Consider the following 21305-nt stretch of genomic DNA (forward strand, 5'->3'; position numbering starts at 1 on the left):
TCTTACACAGAATAACAACAATAACATAATCATATAAATGAATACTGGCAAGCTTTGAGCAAAATTCATTATGCATAAACAAAAAACACTAAAAAGTATTGAATTAGAAGGAGTTTTTCTTAATGTGTTCAAATGTATTTGAATGACTTAAGAGTAACAATTATTTATAATGGATTAATATTAAAAGCTTTCTTAATAAATTCAGATATAAAATAAGCATATCCATTTTCTCCACTATACTGTAACTATATGCTATCTATAATAATACAAGAAAGAGAAATCAAATGAATAAGCAAAGAGGCAAATTATCCCTATTTGTAGGTATTATATTGGCATCATTGGAAAACCCTTGACAATTTAATGAAAAAAAGCAATTTAAGTAATTATAGGTTCAGCAAGTTAGCAAAATATAAGACAAATCCACAAAACTATTAAACATTTTTGTGCATCAAAAGCAAGAAGAGAAAAAATAAATTTAAGCTAACTACAAAATTTATAAACTATCTGAAAATAAAACCTATCAAGAAGCATCTAGGACATGAATTAATCTGCAAGATAGTAGTTATAGAAATAAAACAAACAAAATTTTAAAATCTATACTAATTAATCTATATATTTAGCATCATATCAATTAACATACCAAGGTAATTCATAAAATTAGACAAAATAGCACTCTTTTGATCCTGAACACTGTTTCATACATAACATAGCCAAAAATCACATTAGCTACTTTGACCTTCATGCCATTCCTTTGGTTCATATAGAATTTACAATCCACTTAACCTTCCACATATTTTTTCACAAAAAAACCTACTATATAGCCATCTATATGGCTACCATCTTGTCCTTTAAACATATATTTGTTTTTTGCATTTGAGTATAATACTTTGTATTTATCCCTGTTGAATCATGAAAGGCATTTCTTCTTGGTATTGAAGAAAAGCAAAACAAGAATTGAGGCATTGTATCTTCCTTTTTGTCTATTATCACCATTTTTCCATTCATTTTGAATTGCTATTTAATCCCTCTCCCTCTAGCAGAATCACAGCTCTGACTGCATTCTTAACTGGATTCATTCTTAAGATCTTTTCACTAAATTTATTTTATTCCTAACCTAGAAATATTAGAATTTGGCTCATTCTGCCTCAATCCAGAGTTTCTATTTTGAAATTTTAGCTCTTGAAATCTCCTACAGTTTTCCTACCTGTATCTCCTCAGCAGATGACCTCTTCACTCATCACATTTTATTGTGTGCTCACTCATGTCCCTTATATATGTTTCCAAAATCTGATATATATTTTACTTATCCGCTCCTCCATTGGTCACCTCTAAAGAAGACATTGACTTTTATCTTTCTCAAAGCTAACCTATTAATTGGGTTTTTAAAAATCATTTACTTTTAAGAACGTTTCTCTCCTTTGTATTCTCCCCATTGAACAGTTTTTTGAATAAGCATAAACTAGCAAAATAAATACCCATTCACCATAACCAAAAAAAAAAAAAAATGTGTGCCTTTCTGCATTTAAGGTCTCATCTCTCTGACTAGAAGTATGCTTCATCACCAGTCCTCTGGAATTATGGTTTCACATTGCATTGATTAGAATTCTGAATAGTCTTTCAAAGTTGTTTTCTTTATAACGTCATTGTACATATTCTCCTTTTCTTCTTACTTCACTCTATTTAATCATTTATTATGGTTCAATAATATTTTATTATTCACATACCATAATTTGTTTAAGCTATTTTCCAAGAAGAGGGCTCCTCTACATATTTCTTAACATATTGAGCACTTTTCTTCTTTTTTGTACCTCTTTGGTGTCTAGACCTGTTATTGGTATAGTTGGAACACAGTTCCAAATTGTTTTCTAGAATGACTGGACAAATTGACAACTCCACTAACAGTGCCTGATTTTCCACAATCTCTCCAAAATTTTTCACTTTCCTTTTTTTATCTTTGTTAGTCTAGTACCTAACATTTCTGGTTGTGCCCTTGGTCTCATCCTATTATTTTTTCTCCATTAGCTCCATTTTTCTCCATTCTCTATTACTCATTCCTTCCTTTCCCTTTTATCTTCAGTCTCTCTTTTTCCAGTGTCCCCTTCTTTGATGCCTACACACATGTTCAGGTTTTTTCAATCTTCTAATAAAACTGTGCTTGAACATGAGATTCCTGTGAACAAATGCCCTATATCTTTTCTTTTTTTCCGTTTCAAGGTCTTAGAAGGAGATGTCTTGCTACCTCCACTACCTCATTATCTACTCTCTTTCAACTCTATATTAAACAAACATTCTGACATTGCCACAGTACTGAAACTGCCTTCTCCAAGCGTAGCAATGATCTCAATTACAAAATGGCCTTTTTCTTAGCTCTCATCTTCTTTGACTTCTCTGAATCTTTGGACCCTGCTAATTATCTCCTAGACACTCTTTCTCCTTCCTTCATTTACCTAGCAGAAGTCTCTTCTGATTCTTCTACCTGACTGCCCCTGTGCACCATTTTTTTGTTGAACCATTGCTACTTACAAAATATGTGTGTCTTTCAAGACTCCATCCTATATCCTGCTATAATCACTCTCAGTGAATTTTTCAAATCTAATAGTTTCAAGTATAATCTGAGTATAGATGACTCCCAGATACATATAGGCAGCTCAAATCTTTAACTTCTGAATTCCAGATCCACAGTGCTAGCTACTGATAGAAATTCACCCTTGGATGTCCTGATGAAACTCTTCATGTTCAAATTGAAATTCATTCATTTTCTTCCATCATCTTTCTAATTACCCAATTTTTCTAACTTAAATTACCCCTGTTTTCCCCTTTCTCAACAACCTGTTTTCTGGGAGACAACATATAAATGTGTATATGCAGGTGTGTGTGTGTATGTGTAACAAAAAAAAAAATATTAGTGGGGAGGTATTAGCAGCTAGTGGATGAGAAGGCTTTAAACCAAATTTTTAAGGAGACAAAGGATTCCAGGCAAAAATAAGGAAGTATTCCCACTGACCACAGAGACAGCCAGTGCCAACATTTAAAGAAGGGAGACTTGAGTGTCATGAAGGAAAAACTGAATGTCATGAGGAAAAACAAGAAGACCAGTTTGGCTTCACTGCAAATACATGAAGAAGAGAAATGTATAATAAGCATAGAAGACATTTCCCAGATAATTTCTGAATCACTCTTGAAACTGGGTTGGTACTTGGTCTAATTTAGGGTCTAATTCAGCTCTTTTTTCAATCTTTGTTTTGTTCAGTGTTGTTTCCACTTTCTAATTCAGCAAATTAAGGACTGTGGTATTAAAGTTCTAATATAGTAACTTTGCTGCCTTTTTGATAGAGAAGTTTTTAATAAAAATCTTTACAGATCTTTTTTCCATGTTTCATCTGTCTGATATCCTCCTCAGTTTAGTCCTTAAACTTCTTTGATACGATGCTGCTTGGTTGGGTTTGTTGCTCAACTTTAAATGTTAGTTTTTCTCTCCACTGTTTTTTATTTTTGTATGAGGCATTATTACTCATAATCTTTCACTACGCTACATTTTTCAATAAATGAGTCAACCACTGTTGACTTTGGCTGTCATCTTTATTTGACAAAATCACTGAGGTGGTTTCTAAGTTCCTTTGTTTTTCCCCTTATTTTCATGAATTTAATTTTTGTGAAATTATTATAAACAATGTCAATGCCATTTTCCAATTTAAAAATTAGTAAATGTTAAGACAGCTAAAAATGCAGTTGTTTTAATAATATGCCACATCTTTTTTTTCTCATTTTATGGTTTTTTCTAGTTTTGTACTTATTTTTATCGTTTCTTTCATAGACCAGTGTTCTAACTTATACAAATGGCTGATTCAGTAACAAGTTGTTTCCTAAATATTTAAATATAATAAAATGTTCCCCTTTTTGGATATTGTTATTTGGTGCTTATACCCCAATCTTTTTAAAAACATTGATGCTTGTGGCACGAGACTTCCATGATGTTTGCAAGCCTTTAGTCTCTTGCATTCCTTAATTCTGAACCACATTTTCCAATAAATTTTTTATCATCCTCCCTATTTCTGCCTTTCAGTTGGAATCACTAAGTATCAAAATAATTTTTAAATGTAATTTAGAAATTCTTAGTAAATTCCTCACAGAATGTTTTTAGTCTCTTCACTTTCTGCAATTCATGTTAACACACAAATCACAATTACTTTCATGGGAATATTTTTGTAAATACTTACCATGAACAATTCAATATAAGAGGATCAAGTGAAATTATGTATCCCGTTGCTTTTCTATGCATGATAAACTCAACTTACCCAATTTCTTTATTTGCCTTTCCAAGGAAAATCTGTAAGCCATCCTTCCATTCAGCAATATTTTGTTTATAATGAATAGTAGCAATATTAATATTGATATGATTTAGTTCCCTTAGTAGCATATCTACTTGATGCTCATTGGATAATAGTCTCACAGAGTACTAGTATGTTTATATAGTTGATGTTTATATAGTATAGATATAGATATAGATATTTAAATACATAAAGATAGATAGTTTTCAGTATTCAGTATGTCCTAAAAGTCTTAGCGTAATTCTAAGATAATAATTTGATTATTGATCATTTAAAAGCTTAAAATTTTACCAAGACCTTTGGGATATGCTATATATATATAGATATAGATATAAATGGATATAAATATACATTGTAGCAGACTAAAAACTGCATTTTTCTTAGCATCCTAGCTCCTATTTTTCTACTACTTTTCCATTACTACCGAAGGAGCAAAAGGAAGACCATAAGGAGGAGGAGGAGGATCATTTAGTACTTTATTCTGTTTTATCAGTTACCAGAACCAAAAAAGTCATCATCACTTCATGATCAGTCTATCAGACTATGACTTTCTTCCTGCTTAGCTAGCCTGATCCTCAGGGGGAAAAAAAAGACAATTTGTCATTCAGTCATTTCTGACTCTATGTGACCCTGTGGACTTTGTCCAAGGGTTTTCTTGGCAAAACTACTAGAGTGGCTTGTCATTTCCTTCTCTAATAGCAAACAGTTTAAGCGCCTCACCTAAGGTCAGCTAGAAAGTTTCTGAGGCTATATTTGAATTCAGTTCTTCCCAGCTCTAAGCTCAGCTCTCCATTCATTGTACCACCTAGACATAATATATCACAGAAGCTATATTCAAAGTCATTATAGCATGTTAGACTCTGCCAAAGGTTGTGTTCCACTGGCATCGCCCTTCATAATCCAGTTCCCTTCAGCATCATGATAAAGCATCACTATAGGATTACACATAGTGGCCAAAGCATCCATTCTAAGAAACAGATCTGTTTATTTTATGCATTAATTTTAAGTTGTTTCTTCTTACCTTTAATATTATACACAAATGTCCCAGCATATGGTTTTTCAATATACTCTTTCCTGTCAATCTTACTCTTTTTTCCTCTTTAGAATCATGTGGGTTTGCATCATCTGGATTTTATTCTTGAAAGCATATCATTTGTTAGGACCAATTCTCTTTAAAAATTTAAGGTCTTGTGACCTGGCCTCTCCTTTGCTGAATTTTTGAGATCTACTAAAGATAGATCAAGAATGATAAGTAAATGTTCCTAATCCAATATTTCTATAATTTAAATGTTAATAAAATAAAAGAAGACAATAATTAAAAAACACATTTAAAATACCATTTGTTTAGCTTGAAAGATCACTGGGGAGGGAGCACATCTCAAAAAAGAAAAATCATTAATGTGACAAAATAGAGGTTAGGGCTAGGGAAAAAACCATGCCATTAACTTTCAAACTATCCAAGAAATCAGGGTTTCTAAAGGCATTTTTCTTTTCTCCCACATTTTATCACACAGTCATTTAGCACACAAAAACTATAGGACCAATCAGGCCAAGACTTAATTTTCAGGTAACTTGATAGAGTATGGCATATGGCATGATAAAAAAAAAAAGGGGGGTAAAAATCAGTAGAGCCATTTTCAGAAGAGTTAAAAAGCAGGAAATTGCAACAGGCAGAAAAAGAGATCCAGGGTTAACATCTGGGTTAATAAGGAAATGAACTGAAAAAAAAATTCAGGATAAAAGAAAGATGGAGAAATTCCAAACAAGACAAAACGTGACTAAAAGCATAAACACGGAAAAAGCTCAGGAAAAGAGTATGCAGTCCAATTTGCCTGGAAAATGGAAAAATACAGTGATATTATATTGTGGGAGACCATTGAAATCCAGCCAAGGGATTTCACTAGTAAGCAATAAGAAACCATTGAAGATATTTGAGTTGATACATAATCAAATGTATATGTATAAGAGATAAGAACTAGGGACAGCTAGGCTGCTCAGTGGATAGAGAGCTGAGGCTGGAGCCAGAAAAATCTGAGTTCAAATCTAGATTTCGATACTTGCTTGCTAGGTTGCTTAAATTACTTAATCTTTGCCTCAGCTGTAAACTGGAAAAATAATAGCATCTACATCCCAGACTTGTTGTGAGTATCAAATTAAATAATAAGTATCTTACCACAATGCCAGGCATATAGTAGCTATTTAATAAATCTTTATTTCCTTTCCTTCTGCTTCTCTTTTATAAAAGAGCATTTTCCAGATAATTGAAGCCATTGACCCATTTAAATACCAAAACCTTTTTTATTTCAAATAATTTTTGTAAAAAATTTCTAGAATGTAATGTTACATTTTCTAAATTTTATCTTTTGACTTGTTAAACAGAGCATGGTCAACATACTTTAACCTTTTCTTGATGACTCAGGGTCAACATTATGAACAATGATCATTGTACTATGCTGTAAGAAAGTGATGCTCTTCGCCTTCTCGTATTGAGTGTACAGTGCTTTTTGCTTTTCTACCTGCCATAGGTAATGATGGCCCTATAGTTCTTCTGCTTGCTTTTTATACTACTTCTGTCTTCTCCTACACTTTCAGATGTCATATCTTGCTGTTATCAGTATGTCTGTCTCTAGAACTACTTGTTCACTGTTACTTTTAATCTTCTAGTAAATGAAAAAAAGATATATGAGGAAACAGATTAAAAATTTTGTTAAACCATTTAAAACACGAATTTACTTACTTTATCTTATTTATTTAGTAACTTTATTTTACTCTATGAGTCAATAATGAATAAGGGCCTCCATGTCTCCCCCAGATAGTAAAGTATATGACCTTTATAGTGGCTATTTTCTTTATTATGCTATTATGTTTTTTATTTCCAAGTTTGTAGACATTCAGGTTGCTTAAAGTTATCATAAGTCTTATGGCTGGATAAGTGGGGTATTTTTCTATAAGGAGATATTACTATAAAAATACAAGTAAAATTCAATTTTTAAATGTTTATGTAAAATAAAATTACAGAAAATCAAAATATATAATATGATACATGTTTATATTTATATATAGATATATATCATTAAGATTATTGAGCAGATAAAAATAAAATTTACTTTACCTGAGGGAAATCTAGGATAAGGAAAAGACTTAGTCAACTGACACAAAAGCTACCTTTTTATTTTCAAAATTGGTTTTGAGGTATACTCTGTTAGGTAGTTATACAAACAAGAAACAAAAAAACAAAAAAACACGTGGCACCCCTCCCCAAAAGTAAGGGAGAAGACATGGTAAACTTCTAGTTGTAACATAGTGATGATTTTTTTTCCCATAGGAAGCAAATATTATGCAAAACTATTAAAGACTAATGATCAACTAAATATTTATTAAACATTTACTATGTGTCTGGGATTTTGCTGTTCAAGAAAAGAAAGTGCATAATAAATAGTAAAAGAACAAAAAAGAAAGTGGGGGGGGGAAATTGTTTGTCTTTGTAATAGAAAGTGGGCATTTATAATATTTGGTTTATATAAATATAAATATTCCATATAAGAAAAAAGAAGCACTAATACATAGCAAATGCCTCTTTGTTAATCAGTGTAATTTAAAAAATTTTGTGATGAAAAAAATTTATGGAAGTTTTATTCTTAGAAATCCTGAACAACAGATAACTATGTTTTGGATGCCTCAGCTATTCACCTGCCTGGAAAAAAAAAAAAAAAAGAGAGGTCTAAGCCAGAATATTTAAGGAATCAAGCTCTTATTTCAGATCTCTATACGGATACAATTAATATCATCAATATAATTACTGGATTTTCCCCATTATTGTATGAAAATTCAAAGCATGACATTTTATTTCTTTCCATCAGCTATGTTCAAGTTCCCCTTGTTTGTCGATTAATTATTTTATATATCTTCCTTCTATGTCAATTATTGTCTTTAAATTATTAAATTGATTTATGTGCTAACTGAATCAAGATGGGAAATTTTATTTCACAAATAACTATTTCTTATCATTCTTACAATGAATCTGTAAATTGAAATCTTTCCAGAACTTTAAAGCATTGGGATTTTATCTCAGTTTTTTTTTTTTTTGTTTTTTTGTTTTTTTGTTTTTAGGTATGACTGAGCTCACTGATAGTCCTGTTCCTTTGGAGCTTGAGCGCTGCAAGTCTCCCACTTCAGGTAAACTGGGCAAGCTCTGGGGGCTTTCTGTAGAATTTGCTTCAAGGATTCATTGCTTTGTTTTAATCATTTTTATGATATGAAATACCTCGTATGTGACAAAGTTGCTGTGTAATTATCACTTTTAAAAATAGTTTTTAGAATTTTAGAGTAATCTAATTTGATTTGGTTATACAGTGAATAGAAATTCATTACTGCAGAACATTTTTGATGCCAAGATGGAATTAAAATTAATAATCATTTTAAAACCACATTGTAAAAGAAAACTACTCCATACAATATCAAAATATAAATATTATAATAGATGAATTCTGTATTTGTGTTTTTAAGTTATTGTATATTCATGAGGTCAGGGAAAGAATCACTGAGTTTTGTCACTTTCATTTTAGGACTTAGGAATCTTTTTTACAAATGAGTCAGACAGGTCAATGACACCTAAATTCTGGTGTGCTTTCACTTAAATAAGGAGAATTTTAATGCTCAACAGGAAACATCCATTGGAGTAGTAGCTAGATATGTTGGGACCAGAACTAGGAGAGTAGGACAGGGATAAAGAAAATAGGGTTCAGGACATAGGATACCACTATCTCAGTTAATAGAGGCACTCTGGGCCTCAAGTACTATGGTCAATCAGTCATAACAGAGAGAGGAGATCAGTAATGGTACCTCTAGAGCCCACCTCCTGGACTTGTTACATTTAGCTTCCACCAAATTCTCTTTACTACTTGTAGTTGACATAGATAAAGCTTGAGTCCTTCATGACCTCTTATGCAGGGAAGCTCTACATCTAAGAATATTTCATGCACTGGGGCAACATGAAAACAGGAAAGGTCTGTAGATTTTGTAGGAAGGGATGAGATCTCACTGAGGTACATTGAGGTACAATGAGGTACATTGATTTTTCCATCTCTGATTCCATAAGTGAAGAGTCATTAGACACTTGAGACTGGCCATCAAGACTCTCCCCTCTAAAACTTGAAATCTTTAAAGAAAGGTGAGCTGGTAAATGTTTAAAAACTGCCTCTCCAAATAAATATATGCACAACACACTTAAATCAATCTACATTGTTAACATTTTCCTTATCACTTACATCTAGAAAATCAACAAAACAAAAACCAAGCACTGATTTATAGCACTTGTTACTTTCTGAGGTGCAAATACTCACACTGGAAAAATTAACAGTTTGCTCTTGCAATCCTATATGAGCCAGCCAAGAATACTCCTTCATTTAAGTATACAGCATGAAAAATTCCAAGGATAAAAAACAAATCATAGATGCAAAGGAAGAGTATGTAAAGTCCAAAAGCCTGTCACATGCTAAGCCAGATTATCAAAAACCAGAAAGGTTTTCTAGATTCTTCTAAATGTCTATATATGTGCATTTCCTGGTGGGTTTCTTAAGAGACATTTAAAAAGTTTCAAGAGACATAGTATCTAGGTAATTTAATCATTTAATTTATAAAGCCAGCAGATTATAAATAAAAGAATGGGCATTTGGCCATCTTTTTTAGACCAAAACCCCCTAATGATAGTCTCTATGGACTTCAAAGAGGTTCCTGAAGGATGCCTAATTAGCTCTGTTTAATCAAATGGGAGGTGGGCTATCATGGGAGTATGTGATTTAGGTCACTGAAATTGGTCAAAGAGACATCAACTTCCATATCATGTGCCTTAATAATAGAGAGAATCAACATTTTCCCAGGACCTGTATAAGCAAACGTAATGAGCAGAAATATACTCATTAGCTTAAACTTAGAATTTCTTTTACTGTCTAATTAGATCTTGACCTGATAAATCTTTACAAGAGGCTTCCCACATTGATTGATTTCTGATAAGGAATTAGAAAAGGGGGAAAACTTGATACTAATACAGTAATTGATTATTAAATATAAGAGAGAAGTATTTATTTCTCACAAAGCCATATTGAAAAAATGAGTACTATGACTTGAATTGGGTTCATAACTCTATTCTAAGTTAAATGTTCAAATGGATCTTTGATCTCATGTATTTGGAAGTTCTCTACAATAATGCAGATTGCAATTCATTTACACCTGCTCATTGACCAATAACTATTGTCTTGTGCAATGTTATGCACGAGGAATCCATCTCATTTTCTCCTGACATTTAAAGGATACCATGGAAACACTATAGCTCTTGGTCTGTCCTCCTTCACTTTTGTCATATAAGTAGCCTTTTTCCTTTCATAAACTTCCTTGCTGACATCTTTTACTCCTGATATTCTTTGAAGTTCCTCAAGTGTTACATGGTGCTGCCTGATCACACACCATGCACCTTTCCATCTATGTGATGCTCATTTTTACTTTTGGAAGGAAAGTTGTATCTAATGCCTGATAGAATGCTGATATTTAAAAGGGCTTTTAATTTTATGGGGAGCTTGGGAATTTTTTTTTTCAATATGTATTTCAATGTACTATCTTTATGACTTATCCATCACTTAACTGGGACAGACTACAGATAGACAATGACTTACATTTACAGTTGAACAGGAGGAGGAGAGTGGACTAAATAATCTTTTAAAAATTTCAAAGCTCCAAATTAGATTTTTCTTTTTCTTTAAAAGCCTGAATTTTTCAACTAATTTATTCAATGGAGTTTTTCTATTAAAGGCCATGAACTGGTAAGGGTGCTTGAATGATCCAAATATGTTTGTTGTTTATTTATAATTTCTTGATAGCAATTAATGATAAATAAAGCTTTTATATAATTTATTATTTTAATAAATATAAATTTGTATCATAGCTATTTAGCATTCAAAATATATCCCAGAACTTTCTATAATACAACCTGCTTTGTAGTAGAATTCTCTAAAACTTTTAAACACATACAGTAAGATTCTTAGAACTTTTACTGAATAGACTTCATTTTAATATAATCTTACCTTTGACATCATTTTGCAGAGGAAGTTGTCAACAAAACACAAATGTTATAGATATGAAAGAAATGTTCTCTATGTGAAACAAAATGCACTTCTTTATAAGACATAGATTAAAAATTAAAGAGAACAACTCTGTCATTCTTAATTCTTTATCCATTATTAATGTTAACATTGATCATAAATTACTAATAATTAACATAATTATATTACATTTTCAGAAAATTTTTAATGAAGCAAAAATACAGGTCAGAACATTGTTTTTCAAATATGTCTCCCTGAATTGACTATGAACAGTTATTTTAGATGATTTTGTGACATGTGAGTGAAAAATTGTTATTTGAGAAGTTTGGGGTTGATAATTCACTCACAATTCAAGGAAATTTTCTTAGTTTAAAATTTACCTGATGATATCATATAATGACACTTTATATTCCTTTTCATTTTCTCTCTTTGCCACTACTGAGATTGCCTCAATTCACTTTTTTTCTCCATTTCCAAATTAAGGGCTTGTTTTTTCATTTCTTCACTAGATTCTTTTCTAAAATAGATATGTAGATAAAGCATTAATTAAGTATTTTATATTTGCCAAGCAATGTGCTAAGTGCCAGCTTTCAATCTGTTTTGTAAAAGGCTATTTCAGTTTTTTCCCTAAGACTTTTATTCCATTGGCATGACTCCCATGCATATTTCTATATTTTTCCCTTAAACCAATATGTCTGTCACTTTCATTTTTTTCAAACATTTACATTAGTGGCCATTTGACTTCATCCTTTACTTTACTATTTCTTATTTTGTGACATGCAATTAGATTCACAACCTAAAGAGCTCCTCCATCAGTAAGAATGTCTTAGAAAGACACAGCAAATGGACAGTAAGTTGTACTCTGACTTTAGGGCACTCAGTGGATCCAAGGAAGCTAAAGTACCTCGGTGAATTTGTGAGGATTCTTTAATAACTAGTCTCTGAGGAAATAAAAATAACTAACTCAGTGGGAATGGTGAAGCATATGCTGGTTTAGAGAAAATTATAATATAGAACAAAAACAAACTACAAAGAACAAAAATAAATATTCTATCCTAGAAGATAAGTCAAATGAATTATGCAAAAATATAGGATAATATAAAAATAGTATGTAATTGGTGCTGGACTATTCTCATGCTACTTATATATGCTACTGTAAGTGGGGGAGGTGGTCAGTTTTATTTTCAGCTCCAAATTCTGTCCCTCCTACCTCTTTCTTCTCTACTATTGAAAAAGAAATAAAAAACAAAATTTCATTATAAATGTGTATGGTCAAGTAAAATAAATTCTCAAATTAGTCTTGTCAAATATATATATATATATTTGAATTCATCTTTCTTTGTAGAATTGGATGTCACAATTTTATCATGAGTCCTCTGAAATTGTTATTGGTTCCAATTTGTTGATCAGAGTTCTTAAATCTTTCAAAGTTGTTTCAAAAAACCTTAAGGGTTTTAATATTTTAATATTGACCTACATTAGCCTCTACTAATTACTCCAGCTTCAAATCCTGTAACATATACCTTTGACTTTGAAGTGTAGAAGATCTCTTTCCATGATGCTTTTAAATTCTGATGAGCTTTCTAGAAGTTTACTTTTTAAATATATGAAATCATGCTGTTTCAGTATCTTAGCACTATAGAAAATTGTGTATAAAAGCAATATTACAGGGCAACTAAGTGACACAGTGAACAGAGTACCAGGTCCAGAGTTAGGAAGATTCATCTTCCTGAGTTCAAATCAGGGCTCATTTACCATCTTGTGATCCTGAGCAAGTCATTTATTTAACCCTATTTGCTTCAAGTTTTCTTATCTATAAAATGAGCTGGAGAAGGAAATGGCAAGTCATTCTAGTATCTTTGCTGAGAAATGGTATCATGAAGTGTTGGACATGACTGAAACAATTCAACAACAATAACAACAACTGGTTAAAAAAAAAAAAAGCAACAACAACAAAAAACAAAAAAACAAAAAACAACTGCAGTAGCAAGTATCCAGACTGCAGAAGGGACAACGATCAAACAGTGCTTACTTTCTCCATCCAAGAATGAAGTAGTGGCAATGCTGGCCCTAGTACAAAAAAAAATCCAGAAACTGGAGCAGGAGATATGAGCAAATAGAAGAAAATTGAAAACAATGAAGATTTTCTATAGCTTAATAAAAATCCAAGAGGTTAACTCAGAAGAAACTAACTCCACAAAATAATGCAAGTAAAACCTCAGGAAAAAAAAAAGAATGTCTTGCCCCTGATCCCTATAGGAAGAAGATAAGTTTCACATCTATAGATAGAAAAAAAACTTCTTGAGCAAATAAAGGACAGAGAGGATCATAAGAGATGGGATGGATAACTTTAATTACATAAAAATTGAGTTTTACACAAACAAAATCAATATAATTAAAAGAAAAACTACAAAATAAGAAAATATTTATAGTAAATTTATTTGATAAAGATCTGATATAAGAATTACATATATGTAGGGGGGAGAGAAAGTGAGAGAAAGAAGGAGAGGGAGAGGGAAAGAGGGACGAAGATGGGGAGAATGAGAAAAGGAGGGAGAGGAGAGGGAATTGATACAAATGTATAGCAACAAGAGCTATTCTCTAATACTTAAATATTCAATAAATATAAACAGCCAGTTATCAAAGGAAAAATTTCAAGTTATTAACAACTATATAAAAACATATTCCATATTACTAAAAAGAAAAATGAAAAATAAACAAATCTCCACAGTTCTACCTTGCATTTATCAGATTGGCAGTAATGACCAAAATTAAAGGAAATTTGACAATTTTTGGAGGGGCTGTGGTCAGACAGGCACAACAATAAATTGTGGTTGTAATTTTGAATTCCTCCAACCATTCTGAAAAGTAATTTGGAAACTATATAACAAAAATTAATAAACTGTGCATACCCTTTAAACAATGATTCTACTACTAAACATGTATCCCCAAAGAGATCACATAAAGAGGAAAAGGAACTAAATTATGAAAAACATTCCTATCCATGTAATTCTATTAATATCTTCCTAACAGAACTTTATTTATAGGTAGAATAACCCAGTGGTATTAGTTGAGAAGAAAGAAAAAAAACTTTTAAATTTTGAGTCAGTTTTGACTCAAATATTCCTTCTTAATATCTAAAATTCTCTAATTCATTTAAACACTCCCATTCTGGAGTCTTCCTATAAAAGGAAAAAATCAAAAGAATATCACATTATTCATCATATTACCATCTTCTGTTAATGGCAGTTCTTGGTAGTACTCTATCAAGAAAGGTCATATTTCTGGAAGGTGCCGCTTTCCTTAAGTGAACCTTTAGGAATTCACGTGATAAACTTGAGATATTCTTTGCCAAGAATCAGAAAAAAAGCAAAATGTGGCAGACATGGCCATGTGCTCATAGACATGAAGTCAAGGCAATTTTTCTCCACTCCATTCATCTCTTCATATGAAGCTGGAAACTGTCCACATGATTCATGCAATCAGTCAAAACCAGGTTTGATCCTGGGGGGGGGGGGGGGGGGGAATACCAATCTCTAATGAGAGGAATTGTGTTCCCCTTTCTCAAATATCCCCTACCTATTGTTTTGGGATAAATTGCTTAAGGCTTAGATTTTCATTCATAGCAAGGGTCTTCCCAAAGTTGGATGTAAAAAGTTATTTATTGTACAAAATGAATCAAGAATGGAAAAGGTATTTATTTCCTCCAGACAAAATAAATGCTTAATTAAAAAATATGTGTACATTGACTAAAAAACTTAGAATAGGATTCAATAACTCAACTTGTAGCTGTTACTATACTTTCCTAGAAAGTTAAGATTTAAACTTCATCAGAATATACAACAGTTTTCAGGATTGCTGAATGAGCATTTGATAATCATCAAGTCTTATCTAGAGTTTTGATTTCAGTTCTAGATGTCATAAAAATTTAGGAATGATATTGATAAACTAGAGCATATCCAGAGGAAAGCAACTAGGATTGTGAATGGCCTTGAATCTATGTCACACAAAGATCAGTTGAAAGTAGATAGGTTTAGCCTGTAAAAGAGAAGAGACTAAGTTTCTGGAGGGGGAAAGGTATGATTTAAGGATAGTTGCCATCATGTATTGAAGTTTGAAGATCTCAAATGTGGGAAAGGGATTAGATTTGTTCTGTTTGTCCTTAGAAGGCAAAAATGGGAGCAATAGATAGAAAAGGAAAGGAAGTAAATTTGGATTTCTAGCAAGAAGATCTTCCTAACATTTAGAGACTCACAGAAGTAGAATGGGCTACTTAAAGTGAGAAGAGTCAAATTCCATGACCACTCTGAAGAATGTTTTAGTGCATATTCCTTTCATGAATAGGTTGAACTAGATCAGAGGTTCTTAAATTGTGGTCCACAAACCACAATGGGTCCATCGATAAATTTCATTTACATAAGTATATGTTGGGGTTGGAAGAGGATTAAATATCTATTTCTACTAACCTCTAAGTAAAATTTAACATTTCTTTTCATGATTTTAAAAATCTATTCTGAGAAGAAAGCCATAAGTTTTAATCAGACTCCCAAGGGGTCTGTGACATACAAAAATGGTTAAAAACCTTTTTTGGGAAATTTAGCCACAAAGGGCAGAAAATAGTTATCATTAACTAATGATAGTTAACCAGGATGAAAGGATTAGATGAGGATCTTTTCTAGATGGGGGAGACATGGGTATATATGTAGGCAATACATATAGGGAAGGGACAAGTAGATGAGAAGTTAAAAGTAAGAAGTAAGTGAAGGAGTGGGAATGATAGAGGAGGCAATATTTTTAAGGAAATGGAATGTAATGGGATCTCTTGAGCAGGTTGAAGGATTAGTCCAAATAAAGAGTAAATTTACATCATCTTGTAAGACAGGGTAAAAGAGGAGAATGGCAGAAGGTATCTGAATGATAAGAAAAAGGGAAGAAGAGGAAGCTTATTACCAGCATAATACAAATGAGCTAGTGGCAGTTGAAAATAAGGAGACAGGATTGCTGATAATTCAACAGTATCATTTATTGAGAGAAATCATGTTGCTTATATATCTTTAAATGATATATTATTATGAAAGGCATTGTTCTGTGATCAACCATAGTTTCTGTTTTCTGTGATCTAACTCTGAAGCATGTTGTTAGTTTCTAGGGACTCAGTCTTATGGAAAGTTCACAATGCCACAGTAATTGTGCCAGGGTCTTCCCATGTTTCCCCATGTTTTCCCATGATTTCAAGCTTAAATGCACTCTTGATTAATCTCTGGAGGAGGGAAACATCCCAGTTACCAAAGTTTCTAGCTTGCTGGGAGTTCTCTTTTTTATTTATTGAGGTGCTCTCAAGCCTTGAAGTCTGAGATCCTGCCTGCAGACATTCTCCACAATTCTTTTAACTATGATCAGAAACCAGCCTACCAGCATGATCCACAGATGCAGATACATATAAGTAAAATTACAGCAAACACTATGAGTATAATTTCATGCCCAATAGCACTGAGTGTTCCTTGTGCTCTCTTAATCCAATCAGCAATTGTTTGGGCAGTCTGGTCAGGTTCTAGATTTTTATGTGATTCTTTATCTAACCCATCAGCAATCTTTTGAAAATCTTCAATATCCAATGTAATATTTGAATTTTTCTATAATCCATTAATATTATTTCTGATTTCATCCCATTCCCACTCTGACTCATTGTATTCCTTATTAATCATATAGAAACTAGTGAATTTGTAATCACACACTAATCTTTGTCTAATCCTCAATATTTCCACTTTTTGTCCTATTTCAAGGACATCCTCCCTTAATTGATTTATAGCTTCATAAAACTTCTTATTAATTTTATTCTGTATAGCAAACCCTTTAGAGATGTTCAGAGTAAATTCTTACAAATAATTAGCATGAACCACTTGATTTTGAACAGTGGTTACAGACACAGCAGTCGAGGCACTAGAAACTAAAATAGAAATTAATGCAATTATACCAAAAACAATACATGAAATACATCTTTTCTTTATACTTTTGCTAAGCATATGTTCAGTGTTCTCCAAGGAATTGTCTGCTCGAATGTAATACCAATTATCATTCTGTATAGATAAAATATTAAATGAAAACTTCATAATATCAAACACAATACTGGTATTAACCTTATTTCCTATGTATTCAGAAACCTTGCCTTCCCTGCAGGTAACATTATAATGTTATAACATTCCACCTTTGTTATTGTCACTTGGCCACTTTCTCCCCACATGAAAGCATAATTATTCCCCAAACATGCCTGCACAGTAGCATTATATGATACATTCTTATTTATATTCTGATAATATTCCTCTATCGGAGCAAACTAATCTGATTTTTCAAACCTGATCATTCACATTTTAATTATTTCCCCACCAATTCTATTTGTGGTATCTCCTATGCATATGCTGATTATGAAAGTCATTATGCCAGGACACATACCTTTGATTCCAAATTGTATGACACAGTCTCTGCTGTTATCTGTAGTCCAGAAAAGGAGGATCAACTTCTTCAGAGTTCCATAAGTCTCAATCTGGACAGATGATAAATGGATTCCCCAAATGGGAGTTGTTATTTCACAGTTCTGTCCCAATATATCCATAACAGTAGTTGTTAGATTGAGGAAATGTTGTATGCTTTGTAACACTACAGACTTAGAGCCTTTTTTACACAATAGGAAGGTTGCAATATTCCTTCTAGCCAAAAGCCTGCGAAAAGGGTCATATTTATAACAAAAATGAATAGATTGTATCAGACTACAGCTGTCAAAGAATTTGTAGTAACTACAAATTCTATAGTAACATATAGGGGAGGATCTTTAGTAAATCCAATAAAATTAAACTTAATTATTGAAATATTTGACTCCCCTCCAGGCTTATTCATACCAAATTCCTTAACTAAATATTGAGATCTATTACCATACAATAGAATTTCAGGAATGTGTTCTCCCCATCCAACTACTCTCACTTAAGGGGAGCTTTGTATAATGCCCCAGAAGGTTTTTTGTTTTTTCCATCTCCCAATTTAAGTTGTGCCCCCACTAGGGCCAGTTGTTGGAGCCATGTAGCTCAATTCTCCTCTTAGCCTACGTGAGTTTTCTTGTCTTTTATCTTCATGTGCTGGATCACTTTGGACAGGACAGCTACATCTTTCCGGGATCCATCTATCTTCTTCATCTGTGGAAATACAAAGAAAATCTCAACCCCAGATTATTACCTTAGCAGGGGCCTTCCATGTCCTGTTGACATCCTTCCACATCACATATTGTGACAGGAGGGCCAGTGGCAAAGCTGGCCCTTTAACCTTTTCTATTCCTCTTTCTTTGAGAAAAAATGATGTAGTGAAGAAAAAAAAAACTACTCAGCTGGGGTATGGGTATAGTAGGTATTGTAGGTATAATAAGTATGACCTAGCAGCATTGAGGGCCTAGTTGAGGTTGTATAACATTATCTCATATTATTCAATGTGAGATAATTAATGGTATATGGTGTTTTAGCAAATCTGTTCTTGGGGGACTTCTTTTCCCCCCCCCCATTTTTGTTTATCAAGAATGACTTTCAAAATCCTATTATTACCCTCTACTTCTCCTGGGTTTTGGTAAGCAACATTTTATGTTATACAAAGAGAGGCTATCTGAAGAGAACACCTAAGGGCCGTTCTCTTTATATACTTTGTATAAAATTTCTCCCACCACTACCCATTCACTGAGAGTGATTTGGGGGCTGCTGGAGAATGAGGGTGCATTGTTATAAACATCCTGTAGAAATGATCTTAACTTATTTTTCTTAATCCTTACTCTCCTTAACTTAAATAACTGTAAGAATTTAAGATTTTTCCCTTCAATCTTCATTTAACTATTTACCCTCCCACCTCCACTGTTTTATGTCTCCATTTCCTCAGAAAAGTGGAAGATGAGCCTTGTTGGTGAGCTTTGACCTTGCTGAAGCCTTGCCCTTACCTTGACTTAGGCCTTTTGTCCTCCAGCTACCCAAGGGGTACCAACCACTAGAATTGATACCAGTTCCCCATCAGGTCTCTGCTGTCCTTGTGCCATTTGTTGTGACCAGCACAACACAAATGGGCTAGTGAAGATTGAAAATAAGGAGACAGTGTTGCTGATAATTCAACAGAACCATTTATTGAGAGAAATCATGTTGCTTATAGATCTTAAAACGATGTTATGAAAAGCATCATTTTGTGACCAATCCTGGTTTCTGTTTTCTATGATCTAACTCTATGAAGCATGTAGTAGTTTGTGCCAGGGTCTTATGTATCCCATCATTTCAAGCTTAAATACATTCTTGATTAATCTTAGGAAGAGGGGAATATCCCAGTTACCGAAGTTTCTAGTTTCCTGGGAGTTCTCTACATCAGTGAATTTCCTCAACTTGTTTTTCAGTAAAATATGAGGCAAGGATCTCACCTGAGACAGTGAGGGAAGGAGGAACCAATAGAAATTTGAAAATGAATAAAAAGATTTGGAAGAGTTGCTGTGGAGAATGAGACAATGAGTTGATAAAAAAGGCATAGTAAGATTGCCTTGCAGCATTGAGGGCCTAGTTGAGGTTGTATAACATACATTTGTAGCAGATCCAGTCAAAACAGTAATGTAATTTTCTCTGGCTTTGCTCAGCAGCGCATGTGTAGTAGTAAAGACAGCAAATAATGGAAATGATTTAGAGCTGAGGCTCTGTTAGGTATTATTTCTATTATGATAAACTTTTTGACACTATTGATAATTTTTCCCAAATATTCTCCCCTTGTTTTCATACATGTCTGACTTCTCTTCTGTCTCCTTTGCAGGTTCTTCCTTATGTAACACTTATTAAGTGTGTGTATCCTTCAGGTTTCTGTTCTTGGCTCTCTTCTCTTTTCATTCTGTACTCTCTCACTTCATGATATTATCGGTTCAAATGGGTTCGATTATCACATATCCAAACATAATCTCTCTTTTGAATTACACTCAGGCATCGTCACCCATCTCTTGGGTGTTTCAAATTATAAGCATCTTATGCTCATCATGCCCAAAGACAATTTGTTATCTTTCTCTCCCAAACCCTCCCCTCTTTTAAAGGTTTTTATTATTGTGTAGGGTACCACTATTCTCCCAGTCTTTCAATCTGAGTCAATTCTCAACTCCTCACAGACACCCCAAAATATCCAAACTGTTGTAATACCTTATCAGTTCCACCTCATGATATTACAGTTCTAATGATACAGAAATTTCTTTCTTTCTATTCACACAACCACAATCTACTTTATCACCTTTCTCCTTGACTACTTTAATACTCTTCTACTGGGTCTCCCTTCTTGGAATCTCTCCCAAGTCCAGTTTATTTTCTATTAAGTTACCAAAGTAACCAAGAACCATTTTCTACCTCTCTAGTCTTCTTACCTTTTATTCCCCTCCACAAATTCTTCTGATCCATCTACACTGGTATACTAGCAGTTACTCAGACACCACACTTTCTCTTGTTTTCCTGTCTTTGCATTGGCTATCTATCCCCTAGAACTAGAAAGCCTTATCCTGTTCTCTCTGCCTCTTAGCTAAACTCTGCTCAAGGTCCATCTTCCCTAAGAGTGTTCTCCTTGTCTGTCAGTTGGAAATGCTTCCATTTCCAGATTATATTCCACTTAACTATGAATACATTTATATGAATTTATTTATACCTTATTTCCCCAATTTGAATGTCAACTCCCTGAGAGCAACAATTGGCTTATTTTTTAATTGCCATTCTTTGTATACCCAACTTAATAAAGGCTTTTTTTTTACTAACCAGCATATGATTTGGTATAAGGAATCTAGGTGAGGAAGCTGCCACTACCAATGCAGGTTGGCAACTTCTCTGCATCCTTTATAAAAACAAGTTCTCTG

At 33.0% G+C, this 21305-nt stretch overlaps 1 protein-coding gene across 9 annotated transcripts in view; it reads left to right on the forward strand.

The window, feature by feature from the left end:
* STXBP5L (syntaxin binding protein 5 like) overlaps positions 1-21305 on the forward strand; it is a 397145-nt gene that overhangs the window by 299256 nt on the left and 76584 nt on the right. For all 9 annotated transcript variants that reach the window (XM_031959714.1, XM_031959715.1, XM_031959719.1 and 6 more), the window contains one exon: positions 8439-8504. In XM_031959714.1, coding sequence (XP_031815574.1) covers positions 8439-8504 — 66 coding nt within the window. The remainder of the gene's footprint in view (positions 1-8438; positions 8505-21305) is intronic.

Source organism: Sarcophilus harrisii, chromosome 3 (genome assembly GCF_902635505.1).
Source record: "Sarcophilus harrisii chromosome 3, mSarHar1.11, whole genome shotgun sequence".
NCBI lineage: Eukaryota > Metazoa > Chordata > Mammalia > Dasyuromorphia > Dasyuridae > Sarcophilus > Sarcophilus harrisii.